The sequence below is a fragment of the Zootoca vivipara genome, chromosome 3, assembly GCF_963506605.1.
Source record: "Zootoca vivipara chromosome 3, rZooViv1.1, whole genome shotgun sequence".
Classification (NCBI taxonomy): domain Eukaryota; kingdom Metazoa; phylum Chordata; class Lepidosauria; order Squamata; family Lacertidae; genus Zootoca; species Zootoca vivipara.
Genome location: NC_083278.1, coordinates 72275793 through 72293691, shown reverse-complemented (window position 1 = coordinate 72293691; position 17899 = coordinate 72275793). Strand labels below are relative to the sequence as shown.

The 17899-nt window shown below is 42.4% G+C and overlaps 1 protein-coding gene and 1 non-coding gene across 11 annotated transcripts in view; both read left to right on the top strand.

The window, feature by feature from the left end:
• TRIM67 (tripartite motif containing 67) overlaps positions 1–9151 on the top strand; it is a 32068-nt gene extending 22917 nt beyond the window's left edge. For all 10 annotated transcript variants that reach the window (XM_035108490.2, XM_060272843.1, XM_060272840.1 and 7 more), the window contains 2 exons: positions 7931–8093; positions 8409–9151. In XM_035108490.2, the coding sequence (XP_034964381.1) occupies positions 7931–8093; positions 8409–8474 (229 nt within the window). In that variant the 3' untranslated portion in view covers positions 8475–9151. The remainder of the gene's footprint in view (positions 1–7930; positions 8094–8408) is intronic.
• A 5556-nt stretch (positions 9152–14707) lies between these two features.
• Positions 14708–14776, top strand: TRNAA-UGC (transfer RNA alanine (anticodon UGC)). Its single transcript has one exon. It is a non-coding gene; the product is annotated as a tRNA-Ala (tRNA).
• Positions 14777–17899: the final 3123 nt, after the last annotated feature.

The window sequence follows — 17899 nt, the reverse complement described above, 5'->3', positions numbered from 1 at the left end:
TAAACCTGGGCCTGCTTCAATCACATAAAAATCAGCGAATGGAGAGGAGATTGACAATAATGACACCCAAGTGGCGTGTACTAAACTTCCCCACCAAAATATTACCTCAAGACAGCCTCTACTCCAATCATTTTTCTCTTCAACTTAGCTCTAATTTTGGAAGTGTGGATGGGGCAGAAATCTGATTCATTTCTCACTTAAACACAAACTTGCCTAATTCACAGTTTCCCAAAGAATACATGAACTGAAACACAGTCATCCTTTGAAATCTGCACTTCTCTAGATTTTCCAATGCAGTTCTCCAGCAAAGCAACGTGTACAAAAATGCACATACCAGGGTAAAATGTACGTATAAATGTGCATAACAGTGAAAATTGCATTATACATTTGGAATACTGAATACATTTCTGGTCACTTCACCTCACCTCACCACAAAAAAGATACAGCGGAACCTTGGCTCCCAAACCCCTTGGGAGACAAACGCTCCAGCTTCCAAATGATCAAAAACCGGAAGTGATTGTTCCAGTTTTTGAACATTCTTTGGAAGCTGAACATCTGGTGCAGCTTCCGTGGGTTCTGATTGGCCGCAAGAAACTCCTGCAGCCAATCGGAAGCCTCACCTTGGTTCCTGAACCGTTTCAGGAGTCGGACGGACTCCCAGAATGGATTAAGTTTGGGAACTAAGGTTCCACTGTATTGTAATGAAGTTCAAAAGATGGCTATCTGGTTTATCAATGGGATGGAGCAACTCCCCTCTGAGGAAAGGGCACATGGTGAAGCAACCTGGTGATGATTTCCTCAGAATCTGAACTGCTACATAGACTGAGTCAACCCATATTTAGAGGCTTTGTGAAAATTGGCTGCTAATTTCTGTGCCAGTGGAAAAAAACTGCTCCATCTTAGTTCTGGAAACTTTCAGATATTTGAAGATCATTATAGAGGCTATATATTATTCTCTATACAATAAATGTTGGTTTGCATGTTATACCTAAGCAGGGAAAGCAGCTGTGCAAGTGAAGCCTTGCGTGTGTGGCAAAAACATGTCTGTTGGCCTCCCCACCTCATACACATGACTCCCTTATGTTGGAGATGATGTTTGCATAAAAGTGCATAGGCTATGTACACACAATTTGTATCCTTGGCAAATTGAGGGTATGAACTATAAATTCAGAGCCTGCACATGTTGACATGGATGCACATAACCAGCCCCCGATTAGAGTGGTTGCCCAGTGCATGGAGACTGAGCATGGCAAGGGTGTGTGGTCAACTTCTGTGTTCCTGAACATGCATATACTGCACATACATCCATGTGTGGAATGACTATCAGCACATAGATCAAGATTTAATTTTGCTTGTGCTGCTTTGGCTATAAAGAGTCAAAGAAAGGCTCTCAGTGGTAGTAAAATCTGCAGCGAGAAGCAGGCATTGTTTCTTTGTTTATTTATTAAAATTGTCAGCTGCTTTATCTTGCCCAGGGCAACCCAAAGTGACCTACAACCAAACAAATAGTCAATAAACCCCACGTAGAGTAGATACATTAAAACCAAGAAGAAAGAGAAATCCATTAAAAACATCCCAGCCACAGATGGATCAGAGATGGCATTGCTAGATCCTGCTACAGGAGAAGCTTTTCAGGGCAGTGTCTGAATTGGTGCTTCACTAATTTAAACTTCCTGTGGAATTCTTCTCAATAAGGGTTCTTTTTATCCTTCCTGCTGCATGCTGAGATTCTATCCATCTTTGCTATGCCCATTTTAAAATGCGGAGGAAATAATGTGACACCTAAGATTTGAATGGAGAAACTGTGAATCACTTAACATTGTCTTAGAGAACTTAATGAAAAATTGAAGTAAAGGGAGGAAATAAGGATAGCCCTGCTAAATAACAAAAAGAACAACAGCTCATATTTAACACTTATATGTGGCACTTTCAAGTATTCTACGCCCGTCACATAGATTATCTAGCTGCAGTCCTTACTACAACCCTGTAAGGTTAGTACTATTACCCCCCTCTATTGCAGATGGTAGTACTTAAGACTGCGGGAAATTGGTTTTTCTAAGGCCATCTAGTGAATTTATGGCAGAGATGAGAATCAAGCCAGGGTCTCCTAGACTTGTAGTTCACTTTCCTGAACACTATGCTACACCCGCAGCCTGATAAAGACTTGACTTTGAATTCACCAAACCCGAGCCCTTGTCCAGCTTCTTTTTACCGGGAGGCTGGAGGCTCAGCTTGGGAGTCGCGGGGGTGGGGGCATCAAGTGGCACCCCCCCCTGCCGCACCGAGTGGGCTTTCTACCTGGAGTTTGTAGCTGGAGGCGCGCGGATTGGAGTCGCCAGGGGGGGCAGCGATACCCCGCCACGTAACGACGCATGCCCAGCATCCCGCTGCGCATGCGCAGTTACGTGGCGGGGTATCGCCGCACCTCCAAAGCTGCGCGCCTCCAGTTACAAAACTCCAACTACAAAAAATCCTTTTCCTTCAGTAGCACCTTAAAGACCAACTAAGTTTATATTTTGGTATGAGCTTTCGTGTGCATGCACACTTCTTCAGATACCTAAAAAATTTTTATTTTGCTTCGACTCAGACCAACACGGCTACCTACCTGTAACTACAAAAAATCCCACACTGAGTGTGCATTTTACCTGGAGTTTGTAGCTGGAGGCACGTGGCTTTGGAGGCGTGGGGCGGCGGTGATACCCCGCCACGTAATGACGCATGCGCCGTTACGTAACACGCATGCGTCGTCGTGTAGCATCTCCCCGGGTGTCGCAGCACCTCGCTATGCCGCTGCACAGTACTCACAAAAAAGATAAATAAAGCTTGCTTGAGGATCCTTACCATTCTGTCAAATCCTGTCTATTACCCATTTCAACGTTGTTGAGCCAAGCAGCTTAGCTATGATTAACTCCAGCCCCCTCTACTAGCCCTGGAATGCTGATTCTATATTTCAGGGATTGAATTCCACTAGATCCAGAGCTTCAACATATGTTTAACGTGTGAGGTGGAAATGAAATGCCATCATGGTCCCTTCTTTCATGAGCCCAAGACCTATGACCCACAGCTCAGGAACAGATAGATTAATTGCATTTATTTTAGACAACCTGCATATTGCATATTACACTGCCATAGCAGGGTCACAAATACTGGAGAGAAAGTAGGATGAGTGGGTTGAAGGGTTTCTAATCAGTTTGCAACCCGTTTATAGGATGGAAAAATAGCCTTGAGATCTGCTCAAAAGTTCCTAAAGACAACGAGCATGGTTCCATTTCTTTTCTCTGTTCAGAATAATTTTAAACCTGCCGAGAGTAATGTTTCCCCAAAAACAATACACATCCAAGGCTCGGATATCTGCCCCTTTAAAACCCTGATTAGATTTAAAGAGGAAATAATGTTAATCTCTACTAAATTTAGAACACTGTGCTGCTTTCAGGCCATGTTGTGTTGCGACAAAATGGCAGCACTCACTCATTGCCCTAGAAACCTACTTTATTAATGTATTCTCAGGCATACTGGATTATAGGCACACAATCTATTTTATGAAATATCACCAAAGCTTAATAAAAAGCTATTCTGTGGAGGACACAGAAGGGAAATACGGTACTTTTCTCATATTATTATTCATTTTAAAATTATTATATTATATTATAAAATAAATAAATATACAAATTGAGTGCTATTGCCTTTACTCAAGATAAATTACAGAATATCACAAAACAGTGATCAGACAGAAGTAACTAAATACATTAATGTCAAGACCATAATTTTTGCTTCTAGCAGCCATGGGATGCTCTTAGCATTCCTCCCCCCCCCCATTATTTGCTTACGATCTTTCAGTCCAACAGTTTCACCCAATCTAGACAGCTGAGTGGTTTGTACTACCTTTGCCAGCCAACACTTTATGGTGGGATTGTTTGGTATTAATCAGTTTCTGTTACTTCCATTCTTTACTGCTATTAATAAATCTATTACCAAAGGATTCTGAGCTGTCAGTACAATGTCATACATAAATACAAATGGCAAAACTGTAGGATATGTTATAATTTTTTTTATCTTGTTGATTTCCTTAACAAGGCTCTGTCCAATTTTGGGTGAATTCCCCCCGCTTCCAGTAGACCTCCCTGTCCTATCCCATGTTGTTGAGGGAGGGTCCAGGCTCTCCCAAGTTGCTTTTCCACAGCATCAGGTGGCAAGAGGGGACAGGAAACTCCCCGCTGTAAACTTTACTAAATTAACTTAAGATCAAAACTATTGTCACTTCATTGAAAAAAATTGAAACCACTGAAGATTCTCAAAATGTATTTGACATGTGTGCTCATTAAAATTAATGTTTCACCATTTATCACATCGGTAAACTTTATCACCTGATATTTCAACCAAAGAATATTACTACAATGATATTTCGCAAAAGAACGACGCACTGATTAATGCACAAATGTTAATTATAGTAGTTTACAATACTTGTTTCACAACCTCTCTTAATCCTGATGTAATTATTACTTCACATTCCCTCTCATGCTAATAGAAAGTAGTCTTAACATCCTCCCTTGTGATCAGAGTGATTTACCATAAACATTGCACAATCCCCTAAGACTCAGTGTTACAAATAAGGGCTTGGAGACAGAGAAGCATGGCTGGAGTCCTGCTTATGCAATGGTACTTTCCCCTCCCCCCTCCCCCCACCTCTCCTAATTTCTTTATTCCTTCAAGAAAGACAATAATAAAAAATGCCAGCGTACAGCTTCCAGGTCATGTGGCCAGCATGACTAAGCCGCTTCTGGCGAACCAGAGCAGCACACGGAAACGCTGTTTACCCTCCTGCCGGAGCGGTACCTATTTATCTACTTGCACTTTGACGTGCTTTCAAACTGTTAGGTGGGCAGGAGCAGGGACCGAGCAATGGGAACTCACCCCATCGCAGGGATTCAAACCGCTGACCTTCTTATCGGCACGCCCTAGGCTCTGTAGTTTAGACCACAGCACTACCCGCTTTAACCCTTTAACTATGCCTTTCCAACCCATTGTTTACTTAGTTTCTTACTGTGGTCCTCTCCCCTTTTGATAATGATGTTATGCATAACTGTTCCAACAGTAGTCAAACTTGTTTAATTACTGTATGTGTGTTGTTTTCTTCACTCTCCTGTATCCATTGAAGAGTGAAAAGCCATACCTCAGTAGTAGAGCATCTGCTTTACATGCGGAAGATCCTGGGTTAATTCCCCAGCATCTACAGCAGGCATGGCCAAACTTGGCCCTCCAGATGTTTTGGGACTACAATTCCCATCATCCCTGAGCACTGGTCCCGTTAGCTAGGGATGATGGGAGTTGTAGTCCCAAAACATCTGGACGGTCAAGTTTGGCCATGCCTGATCTACAGGTAGGGCTGGCAGAGATTCCCTGTCTGAAATCCTGGAGAGCTGCTGCCAGTTAGAGTAGACAATACTGAGATGGATGGACCAATAGTTTGGATAATAATAATAATAATAATAATAATAATAATAATAATAATAATAATACCCTGCCCATCTGGGTATAAACTCTGGGTGGCTCCCAACAGAATATTAAAAACATGAGGTTATTGCGGCTACTCTTGAGTAACGACGCTCCACACCTGCTTGTCTTTAAGGCGTTTTTATTGTGCATTCCATTTACAGTGCAAAGAGTCTGGAAAACATGTCTGCTTAGTTTGAGTCAGAACCTCGCAATGGCTTCTTTCTGTTTCATAACAGCTTGGGAACCCCAAAGCACCTGCCTCTCGTCCTATGGGGTGCCGTACGCCTCAATTCAGGCGTGGGGGGGGGGGGAACGGCTGTCCTTCTGACTGCTCTCCCGTCATTTCCTCCCCAGCTGCCTCCTTCTCTACTCAGTGTCGAGGCTCTTCGATGCTGCTAGAGCATCGTCCCTCCCTCTCTGCTTCCTGACTCCTGTAATCTGATCCGCTACTGGATTTACTGCTCTGAGAGGAACTCGACCTGATGAGGGGGGGCTGTTCCCTATAAGCCCTCCCCCTTAAAATGATAAAACATCAAACATTAAAAACGTCCCTAAACAGGGCTGCCTTCAGGTCAGGTGTCGTGTAGTTTTTTATTTCCTTGACATCTGATAGAAGGGCGTTCCACAGGGCGGATGCCACAGAAGGCCCTCTGCCTGGTTCCCTGTAACCTCACTTCTTACAGGGAGGGAACCACCAGAAGGCCCTTGGAGCTGGACCTCAGTGTCCTGGCAAAACGATGGGGATGGAGACGCTCCTTCAGGTATACTGGGCTGAGGCCATTTAGGACTTTAAAGCTCAGCAACCAACACTTTGAATTGAAATTTAAGATTATATTTTGATGTCCCTATGTACTCTGCTAAAGAAGGAGACTGATATAGTTTCTTTTCAAAGCTGGTTAATAACAATTATTCTCTCTGCAGAGGTACATGTTTTTACGTTAAACTTCCATTGATGTTGAATTTAAGCAAATACTATGTCACTCATGACATTCTTCATATGAGTTAGAAATTGTTAGTCAACTTCATAGAGAACCAGAAGAGTTTTATTTTCCCTTTTGGCTGTAGATTTGCTTGAAACTGATGCTAAAATTATGCCTTGCATGTCAAGATGCAATTCTGTTGCAAAACTCCAGTGACATTAACAAAGCATAAGTGTGTGTGTGGTCAATGCACATATTCAGGGAATTTCTGGCTCAGTGGTTCTATACGCCATAGTGTTGGGCTAGCCTACCTTCCCTGAGGAAAAACACATTAATGTCAAATCAGTCTTGCATGCAGTAGTCGGCTGAATCCATAATCATAGTTTGATCCTGCCGTTTAAGCAGCTGTTCCTATCACCTTATCAAGAGTTATTAGTAACAAACACAGATCTACTAGGAGCTAGTCTCATAGCCTTTGAGTTCCTATTTCATTTAAGCAACATCTTTTCATGATGGCAGGGTCAGTTGGAAACATATGCATGTAGTTCTTCACAACAGAAACAAGACAAATACCTCTATTAGTTTAATATAACACAAAATTGGAGTGACCTTCTTTTAGAAGGGAACGGGGCCTTGGTTCCTTTTTTAAGAATTCTGAGGAAGGCAGATGTGCCACAGGTACAACTTCGTCTAGCAGGGATTAAGCAAAGAGCAGCTGTTGCTTGTCCCAGTTTGAGGGCTGTTCTAGGGAACGGTGACCTGTGGTTGCCCTAAAATTTACCTTTTCTGTTTCTGTAGCGCTGCTGCTTACATACGTTTTCAGACAAATTTGAAATTTTACAAAGCATACATATGACTTAGTTGCGTAGAATTTTCTTTTCACAAAACGTTATACTTTTTACCCCGTTGATACAGATAATGTTGATCGTGGAAACTTTTATCAACTTTAATTAGAAATCATGGCATTTGAACTTAAGTTTCTTGCATTGCATTTAAATGAAGGTTTGAAATCGAAGCACCAACAGTGTTTTACAAACCACCAGGGCCATCTTCACCCGGGGGTCCAAGGGGTGCGGGGCAGTTTTTTCTGCTGTGTCATTGTTACAGGTGAGCGATCCCCCCAACAACTTTGGTTTCCCCCCCTCCCCAAAAAAGCTCAATAAAAGTTAATTTGGGGGTGTTTAAACTAAATTTGGGGGCGCTGGGCAGATCTTTACACCCCTGTGGCGCATATGCTAAAGACGGCCTTGCAAACCTCAAACCCAAATAGCGTTACGTGGGGTCATATTCAACACCGCAAATCAAGATTTGGAAAATTTGATTGTAAAATTGTAGTTCAGCAGTTTCAGATTTAGGAAATTTGGTAAGTGTGGGCCAATATTTCTTTCAGGTTCAACTCTACAAAATAGTAATGATTATTTTCTTCTTTTCTTGTGGTTTCGTAAGAGATTCCTGCATTAAGTACGATACATCAAGGTAATGTAGCTAACATAAGCATTTTTGTCTCCGACCCTTAGAACAGAAGGGGGTGTTTCAAAAGGTGCAACTGTAGGAGTTCTTCTGGACCTCAACAAGCACACCCTGACCTTTTACATAAATGGGAAACAGCAGGGACCTCCAGCATTTGAAAATGTGGAGGGAGTCTTCATGCCTGCATTAAGCCTCAACCGAAATGTGCAGGTAAAATTATTTTCCCACAGATTTATTTATTTGCTTTTGTATCCCACCTTTCCTCAGAGGCTGTGCTGTCTGGAGCTGATGGGATTTGGGAGTCCAACCATTATTCTGGATCCCCTTGTCTACTTGTGGGGGGGGGGTGAGTTCTAATTTGTCAAAAGGGCTACTTCAAGAGGTCAGAACTGCCTTCTTAAACTGATGAAAAGCCCTTCCACGTTGACTGGTTCCTATGCTATCAAACTCATGGTAGCTGAAGGTTTCCTGCTTCATCTTCCAAGTTTCCGTTCTAAGTCTTTTTTCGTTTTTTTCTCCTCGCAGGTGACTCTGCACACAGGACTTGAGGTACCTCAGACTGTCAGACCACCAAAGCTGCCGAGCAACTGAGCTCCTCTTACGTAAATCTGAGCTGGATTTTATAATCTTTCTAAATAGATTTTGGCATAAATATATACAAAGCATTCATAATTTAGATCAAAATCAGAATTGGTTATTAGAGTTAAGTAACCTAACACTGTTTTTTGTCTACATGCATTTCAAAATGTTACAACCTTCTGAGAGTGCTTGCATCACCAAATTTCCCGTGCATTAGCAATGCGTGAAACCTGATTGGTCTGCCCATCTAAAGTCAATGGATTTTCTTAATATAAAAAAATTGCCTCATTTTCCTTTTCATCCATTTTTCCTTTAGCCACTCATGTGGCACGCGCCAGAGAAAGTGAAAAGTACTTTATCACCATTGATTAGACTGGGATTAAATTCATTGTTGTTCTTGTTTTCCATTCTGGTCTCTGAGTTTGATGTACTGATGTGCATGATAAAGGTCCAAATACTGTAGGTACTGTTTGGGTAAAAGGACCCAGTCCCCCACTGGTGGGATTTGGACTAAGTGATGCATCCTCCAGATTTGGGCAGGATGAAACAGGAATGAAATTGTTTGTGATCCCACTGAGGTCAGTAGCATAATTCTCAGTGAGTCCACTGTGAGCAAGGACTTAATTTTTAAAGCAATATATGCTGCAGGCCTCAAACTGATTGCTGCAGAGTAGTGCTACCAGACCTCTTGTAGCAGCTTGCAGCACTTGACTGAAGCTCATGGAGCACTAATGTAACTTCATGATTTGTGACTTTGTGTTAATATAATGGTTGAGAATATAATCAAATGATTTGCAAACAGAGCAGATCTCTGGAAGAGATACACTCATTAAAACACAGATAAGGACATGTGGAACAACAAAGCACAGATCCCATATCTACTCAGTAAAATAATAATAAATATTTAACATCTTAATGTGATTTTAGATCCTCTTCTTTTACCTATGTCCCGCACTCCACCTTTCTAGTCAATATTCTATTATTTAACAGGATTTAATTAACAAAACTGCTAAACTATATACCATTCATATCCTTCTTCTTCCAGTCTAGCAAAATGGACTTTGCTTAACTTATCACTCATACATATTCTTCCACAAGTATTTGTTGGATTGCAGTACTGTAAAGCCCTTTTTGAAGTTGTTTCATGGCTTTCTGAGATGCCAGCTGAGTCAATCTCTCAACATGTAGCAACAACTTCATTTTTAGGGCCAAACTAGATGTGACATTAACTGTGTCTGTGCATTTAGCACCCTTAAAAAATAATAAAATTAGCTGATGTGGTGCTATGTATTGGCAGCCAGGGTGGGTGGGCCGCTCCCAGCTCAAATAGCAGCTTCAAAGGAATGATTTTAGTAAGGATGAATCTCTCCACCCTGCTTCTGTGATCCCAGTAGTTACCCATCCCTGATGTACCTTAAATGCACATACATATTTAGTATGAGGTCTAGTGGCCAGGTTCAGACAATTTTTCTTGGCTTCAAAAACCATGGTCAAAGTTGACTACTCCTTCTTTCTTTACCCCTCCTCTCCTTATGCCAGCTTCAGCACTTAATTATTGGTTTGACATTAAACCAGAGTTCCCCATTATGTCCAGACCAGGGAGATCTGGGTTATTCTCAATTAACTAGGATACTAAACCTGGTTAGTTAAGGCTGGATCTAGACACATCAAAAAAACGTTTCTGGAAAATGTGTTGTAAAGCTCATAGTGGAAAATCACATTGCCAAAGAATCGAACTCTACAGCACCATCTGGTGTCTCAGTGTTATAACACATTTATAATGCTTTCCCCCCCTTTTCCTCCCCCCCTCCTTTTTTTGTACTAATGTAGCTGAGTCCTAAGTCACAGTTCCTCTGACCAGACATAGTAGAGGACTCTGGTTTAATACAAGCCAGGAACTAAGCCATAGCTGCCAAGTTATCCCTTTTTTTAAGGGATCCCTTATGCTGAATAGGCTTCCTCGTGAGAAAAGGGAAAACTTGGCAGCTATGAACTAAGCACTGAAGCCAGATTTCAAGAGGTGGAGGAAGGAGCACTCAGTCCTGATGCTTGTTCCATGCTTCATGAACCATGATCTATGATGCAAGGAAATATTGTTCAAATCCTGCTATAGGGTAGCAAATGTTCCAGTCTGTAATGAAATGGATAGTATATAGTATTATCAACATCATGCAGCCATTACTGTAGCTTGGATGAAGACGAGGCCTTGCTCAATCAAGTTCTTACGTAACTTCACCATATGCTCTTTCATAGTATTATTTTACTAATTATTTACCTTTCCAATGATGCTATCACCCTTTGTGCATTTAGATGTGCATCTAGGCCAATACGCATGCTCTCCTTCTGTTAAAAAGCAACACACGCCAACAGAAGTCCCAGGTGATGCAGGTGTTGCTGCAGGAGTTGGGGAGGAATGCTGAAATGGTCTTCCACAGAAAGAGCCAGGTAAAATGCTAGCCTAGAACAGGGGTGGGGAAACTGTAACCTTCTAAATGCTGTTGGACTCCAACTCCCATTAGCCTTAGCTACTATGGCCAATGGTCAGGGATGATGGGGGATGTAGTTGAGCAATGTCTGGTGAACCACACCTTCCCCACCTCTTGCCTAGAACCATCTCCCTGATATGCTAGTTTTATATGCCTGGGGAATATGTTTTGCCGGGAAGCAGGAAACACATCCAGTCCCTGACCGGCAGTCTGAAATTATGGACATCATAAATGGATATATCACAAGAAGATTCTGCTCATCTGCTTTAACACCTATATACTTGTGTGCCCTTAGTTAATACAGTTGTACCTTGGAAGTCGAACAGCTTAGTTCCCGAACGTTTTAGCTCCTGAACGTTGCAAACATGTTCCGGTTTGTGAACTAATTTTGGAAGCTGAATGTCCGATGGGGCTTCCACAGCTTCCAATCAGAAGCCGCGCTTCGGTTTTCGAATGTTTTGGAAGTTGAACGGACTTCTGGAATGGATTCCATTCGACTTCCAAGGTACGACTGTATAAGAATTTTATACATTCCAAATCCAGCTTTCTGCCTTGTATGACACCTCAAATATGGGACATACTGATATGTAGCATGTGGTTTATTTGTGTTTTTTTAAAGAAAACCTTGTCTAGTTCAGATGTTAAATTGGGCCAGGAATCTTTCCGGCATCTGCATCTGCAGTATGTGAGTCCATGGATATAATAATTAGCAAAACACATTATCTCCAGCATACATTTCTGAACATCAGAGATAATGGGAGTTGCCTATGACATTCTAGCTCATTCATTGCATTGTAAAAATACATTGCTGTGACACTTCTGCTGAAATCAAATGTGGCCCTGCAGATCGCACCTCAGAACCATGGAGACTAGGCATGTCATTGCATGCAGATATTCACTGTTCAGAAACTCATGGTAGGCATCCTTCACTCATCGTACATGTGGAGTTCTAGTCATTATTCATTATTCATATTACATGGAAATCTGTGGTGCACAGGGGTGTGCGTTTGAGATGGAAACTGAATTTAATGCAGCAACTGAATTTGTGATTATCATGCTTATACTGCTGCAAGGATTCAGTGACTGGGCTTCACACAATTCCTAGAACTACTACACAAAAGCATTTCATGTGCATTGATCCAAATGCATCCCTATCATAGGTTCTGTGATTCAATGTGGAACTTCATGTGCAACTCAAATGAGCTTTCCATGCATATATGCAGAGTGCGCTATAACTGTGGAGAGTTATTGGGGAAGGATTCAGAAGTGGGAGAATTGGGAATCTCATGGTGAAGAAATTAAGGGCACCACCAGTTAAACATTTCCATACAATTCCAACTTTTTTCTTTCAATCCCTGTTTCCTCCAGTCATGCAAGTAGCAAACAGACACTAAGACTGGCAAGGAAAGAATACCAGTGGGTTGGACAGAAAGGTTCCCTTTCTCCGGCAGAATAGTCTGGAAAGATTCCTTCCACTGATGGGGGGAAAACTCATTCCATTACAGGAAGCTCTTTCCATTGGAGAAAGGAAGCATTTGGATCCAACCAACCCCGTGAAAATGTGTAATTTCCCCTCTCAAGCCTGCAAGCAAAGGTGCTTTCTGATAAGATGTAGCTCTTTTTATTATACTACTTTAATTTTAAGATACTTCTATATGACTGTGATATACTGAAAGTAGCAACAAATGCTGTTCTATTTACTGAATTTCTTGTTTAAAAGTTATCAAATTTTGTCCAGGGTTGTGTTGTTGTTTTTAATTTAGCAGGGTCAGCATCAAGCCTACCTCACCTAACATCTTATGGACCCTGCTCACTGTGATCTAAGCCTTGTATGAATTTAGAACTTGTACAGATAATAATGACATATTATACACAGTACTTCTTTGGAAATACATCATACGGCCGTGATTCCCAAATGGCTGGGCAACCATTTTGCTCCTGTGAATCACAACAGCTTTATGGGCCAGAGGTGAGCGCTGGGAATAAGGTGATGCAAAAGACTAAGAGGGTTCTGTTTCTGATCCAGCCTAAAGCCAACAGCTAGGCCCAAGAAACCCAGTAATCCCATTGGTATTAGTCCCATTTAGTAAAATATTTCAGAATCGCAGTTGAATGTTAGTGCCACATTTCAGTTATATATTCCTTGTTATACAACCTTGATACCAAAAACATTGGGCTTTTTCTTATTAGCAGTAAAGCAGCACTGCTTGTTTAAAGTGTTAGAATGAGCTTCTATCTTCACTTTCAATGATCCCTTGCATAGGGCCGGCTCTAAGGCAAGGCTGGGTGGCGCAAGGCGCCAGGGTGCCGGGCCGCCGGGGGGGTGCCACGCAGCTGTGCCTACACGCTGCGCCCACCAGACAGCCGCAGTGGGAAACGGGGCGGGGGGGGGGGCGGAGCGATCTTCGCACCAGGGCACCAGATATGCTTAAGACGGCCCTGCCCTTGCAATTTAAATTCTTGCAATCCAATTTTTAAAGGGACTTGAAATCATTTTTATACACCTGTTGCAGAGTTCTTTTTTATAATTTCTTTCTCTGTGTGTATATATAGATATGGCACCATATATTGGTGTGGTGCACTTGCACTAGACTTTTCTTGTAGATTGTGACTAAAAAAAAAGGTGTAGCACAAGCTTAGAAGACTGAAGGCAATGCATGCAATTAGAAGGGGGATTCTTCCTTGCTGTGGAGAAGTGAATAGTCCTCTCCATTTCTGTTCTTTCTCAGATTCTAACGGGAAAAATAAACTAGACAGAATCTCCACCTCCCTTTTATCAAAACTAAGGGCCATTTCATAGGAGTGAGTTTTCAGCTTTTGCATTTTTAGGTGTACACTTTAAATACCTCTGGTGCACACTAAAAGCATGTAACATAGGAAGTACTAAAAAGAGCTGTTAAAAATATGTTAGGCTGGATTTACCCAAGAAGCACTGTCAGTGGAAGCCATGTACAAGGACTTCTGCTTGCACAATTGGGCTTCCCTCGCCCTCTTCCCAGCTATGCAGCTGTGGGAGCAAGAACAACAGAAGGACAAAAAAGGCAATGATAAATCATATAATCTAGAATGAATTGCAACAGAGGGTCCCTGCACGAAAACATACACTAATAACCCAGCCCACCTATCTGATTATACAAGCATGGACTACAGAATTCATGCATTTACATTAAAGGAAAATGCTGTTGCTGACTTTTATTCATAGAATTATTTCAGACAACCGCTACAAAGCTTTTGCAACTGGCTACAGTGTGTGTGTTTTTCAAAAATTAGCAACCCTACTTTATGACGTTGCAGAGCCACCATTAGCTTTCTGCTTCTCTAGCTGTTTCTTTTTATGTAATAACTTTGAATCTTTGAAGAAGTGCCCCCCCCCAAATTTACCTCCACCCCCTTTGAAGACCTCAAATGATGAATCCACATTATTCAGTTGTCTTTATCAATTGTGGGGGTGAGGAGGAAGAGAGAGAGAGATGTTTTAGGAATGATGAAAAGCCTTTTTCTTACTGTGCAGTGTAGAGACTTATCCAGCCATTCTTCCGCCTCGCTACTTTCCCTGACAAAACGGCCCCATTTTATAGTGCTGCAACTAATCAGAAGAAAAAATGATCTGCAGTTGCTCAATGGTTTCCTTCCTACTGACAGATTTTTAAAATAAAAAACCCTACTTTTGCTGATTTCATTCTATATGTCATTCATTCCATCTCCCCGCCTTGTGGGAAATTGTTTTCCCTTTAGGAAAAAGAAATCATTGGCTGAAGGGCCGTAGCTCAGTGGTAGAGCATCTGCTTTGCATGCAGAAGGTCCCAGGTTCAAATGCTGGCATCTCCAGGTAGGGCTGGGAATAATTCCCCATCTCCCCTGGAAAGTCACTGTCACTTGGTGTAGACAATACTGAGCTGGAGAATGCACTCAGTTTAAGGCAGCTTCCCATGTACTGCAGAAAGGACAGTGGTGTTTACTCAGAAGTAAGTTCCATTGAGTTCAGTGAGGCTTACTTCGAGGTAAGTGGGTAGAGTGGACCTATCCAGGTCCAACTTGCATATTGGATTTTTTCAGATTTCGAAGGCAGGCCAGAGAGCATGTCCCTCCTGAGTCCTGACTGTATTAATGAAAAAAACAAAGTACTGTATAAAGAGAAAGGCCACAGTTCGACAGTGAGGTGTACCTAAAGCCACCATGGGCGTAAAGGTAAAGGGACCCCTGACCATTAGGTCCAGTCGTGACCGACTCTGGGGTTGCGCGCTCATCTCACATTATTGGCTGAGGGAGCCGGCGTATAGCTTCCTGGTCATGTGGCCAGCATGACAAAGCCGCTTCTGGCAAACCAGAGCAGCACATGGAAACGCCGTTTACCTTCCCGCTGTAGCGGTTCCTATTTATCTACTTGCATTTTGACTTGCTTTCGAACTGCTAGGTTGGCAGGAGCTGGGACCAAGCAACGGGAGCTCACCCCGTCACAGGGATTCGAACCGCCGACCTTCTGATCAGCAAGCTCTAGGCTCAGTGGTTTAACCACAGCGCCACCTGGGTCCCTACCATGGGCTTAAAAGTGTCTAATTTACATTGGATTATAGCCAAAATATATTGGACTGAGGGGAGGGGGGGGGAAGGTGAAATAAGCTATATCAGAGTTTTAAGAGGAGATATTAATATGTAATGTAATGTATTATGTATACATACCAATCCATCTTAGTGTATATAATGCATTGTAATGTACTGGCGTAGTCAGGTATTGATTCGTGGTCACATTCCATTGTAGTGCTGTAGATTTTTTAAAAGACTTGTTCCGCAAAATGAAAGGGGGGGGAGGCACTTGGTTTCCAAGTTTTTTTTAGGTGTTTTAGAGAAAGACAAAGTGTGTTGTTTTGACTTTTATCCTCCTCTTTTAATACGGACAATAATTTTTAAGATATTATGGCTCCGCCACCCACCACAATGCAAAGCACTGCAGTTTGCTATCCGGTGCAATCCATATTCTAGATGTACACAACCCCAGCTCTGCTTTGCCTGCAGCTCAAGCCTGATCCATACATCTACCAGATCGGCAATCCTCTCTGTGTGGTGGAGATATGTCTCGCTCCTCCACCACACTTGAAGCATAATATGTGAGGTAGGTGTTCCAGACTGAGTCCCATGTGCATGGAAGCCTGTTTCACACCCACACACCCTTTTTAGGTGGCTGGAATCACAAAACTTGAGCCTCCACAAGGAGTGTGGGATTCTTAGGTTATGGGTTTGTTTTAGGGGAGAGGTGTACATTGAAACCGGGGACCAAACTATATACCCGGTATTGCATGAATGTAATCAGCGTGTACGTTGTTTGCTGTGCAACTAGCAGCCCAGGGAGGGCTGGGAAGCCTGTGTAGCCTTGGGTTCATGTGAGCTCAGGAGAAGATTCTCTTTCGCTCCTGTCATGGTCCTTCCATATACATACAGACAGACATGGAAATCTTAAAGGAGGCCTCCATTGGTGTACATGGAAGCTTCCCTTGAAACGCAAGCAGCAGCTTTGGAGAGACAATGTTTGATGAACTCTCCCTTCCCAACTTCTGCAATACTGAAGCTGCTCAGGCTTCCCTGCAGCTGCTATTTACATAGCAGAAACAGATATTAATTACATTCACACAATTAATGTCAGCTCTAGCCTGGCCCTTAGACTTCACACCGGGCAAAAATGCACAAGAAATCTCGGTTGGATTCTTCTGTATTTTCCCCCCTACCCACAGCTTGCATGCAAGGATGATAAGGTGGAGTTCTGTAAAGTCTAACCCTGGGTTTTGAACTACCTTTACAGCATCCTTGAATAGAAAAATTGAAACATTAATTGTAGGAAGTGCAGTAGAGTGTAGTCATAAAGTCACCTCTTAACCTCAGCGAGTCCTTCCACAGTTTAAATTATCAAACCAAATCAATACAAGAATATAGTGGAGGTGGCTTGTTATTGCTAATGTTTAACCTCTTTCTTTTTTCCTTTTTAATGAGCAGTTACCTATTTTTATTGACAATATTTATTTCAGAATCAAACAGGGCAGCAAAACCAAGCACAAATTGATTTAAAAATGAAATGCGCATAGCCAGGCTTCTCTAGAATTCCACATTCACCGTGACATCTACATCCTCACACAGTCTAATTAAATGATTTCAGTGGGTTTGTAACCTAGGGCTGGATAAATCTACCGTATTCAGGAGATTTCTCTAAAAGCAACAACCCCACCCACCCCCAGCAGTTCCATTCACACACCCTTGTCAGAAAAGAGAGTGGCAATTTGATGAGGGGAAAAAACCCAACGCGATCAGACCCCTCAATCTACATGTATGGCTCAAATTGTTCCTTCCAGCACGCTAAGTACTCTGGCAGAGAGGCTCTCTGCACAAGCCAAGCCATCCATGTGGCAACTGCATTTCAAATGTTACCTTCTGCATAGGGGTCTAAAGAAGGTACTTTTGTTGGTCTCCATCTGCATGGGTAACACTTGAATGAACTCTCTCAGCCAGACTAAGGACTATGGGCCAGCTTCCATTCCGTATACAGTACTGGACTCCTTTTTTTGGGGGGGGGGGAACCCATAGACCATGACACCTATGCCCGCAGCACATATTCCCCGTTGTGGGAAATTGTGGGTACTTGAAAATCTGCCCTGCCCTGCGGGGTTGGGGGGAGAATCTTATTTTGCATGTAGCAAGTGGCAACAGATTTTAAATGTGGCCCTAGCTTTATTTATTTAATTTATATTTTGCCCTGGCTCCCAAAGGAGCCCAGAGTAACAAACACAGTCATACTTTTCCTTAAAGAAAGGGTTATAGAACAGTTACAATCAGAGCTTTATTTCGACCGGAATTCACCGAAACTCAGTTCCAGCACCTCTCAGGTGGGCACCATTGCCATTGTAAGAGAACAAGGGAAGTATTCATGGTGAGTTCCGGCACCTCTTTTTTCTAGAAAGCAGAGCA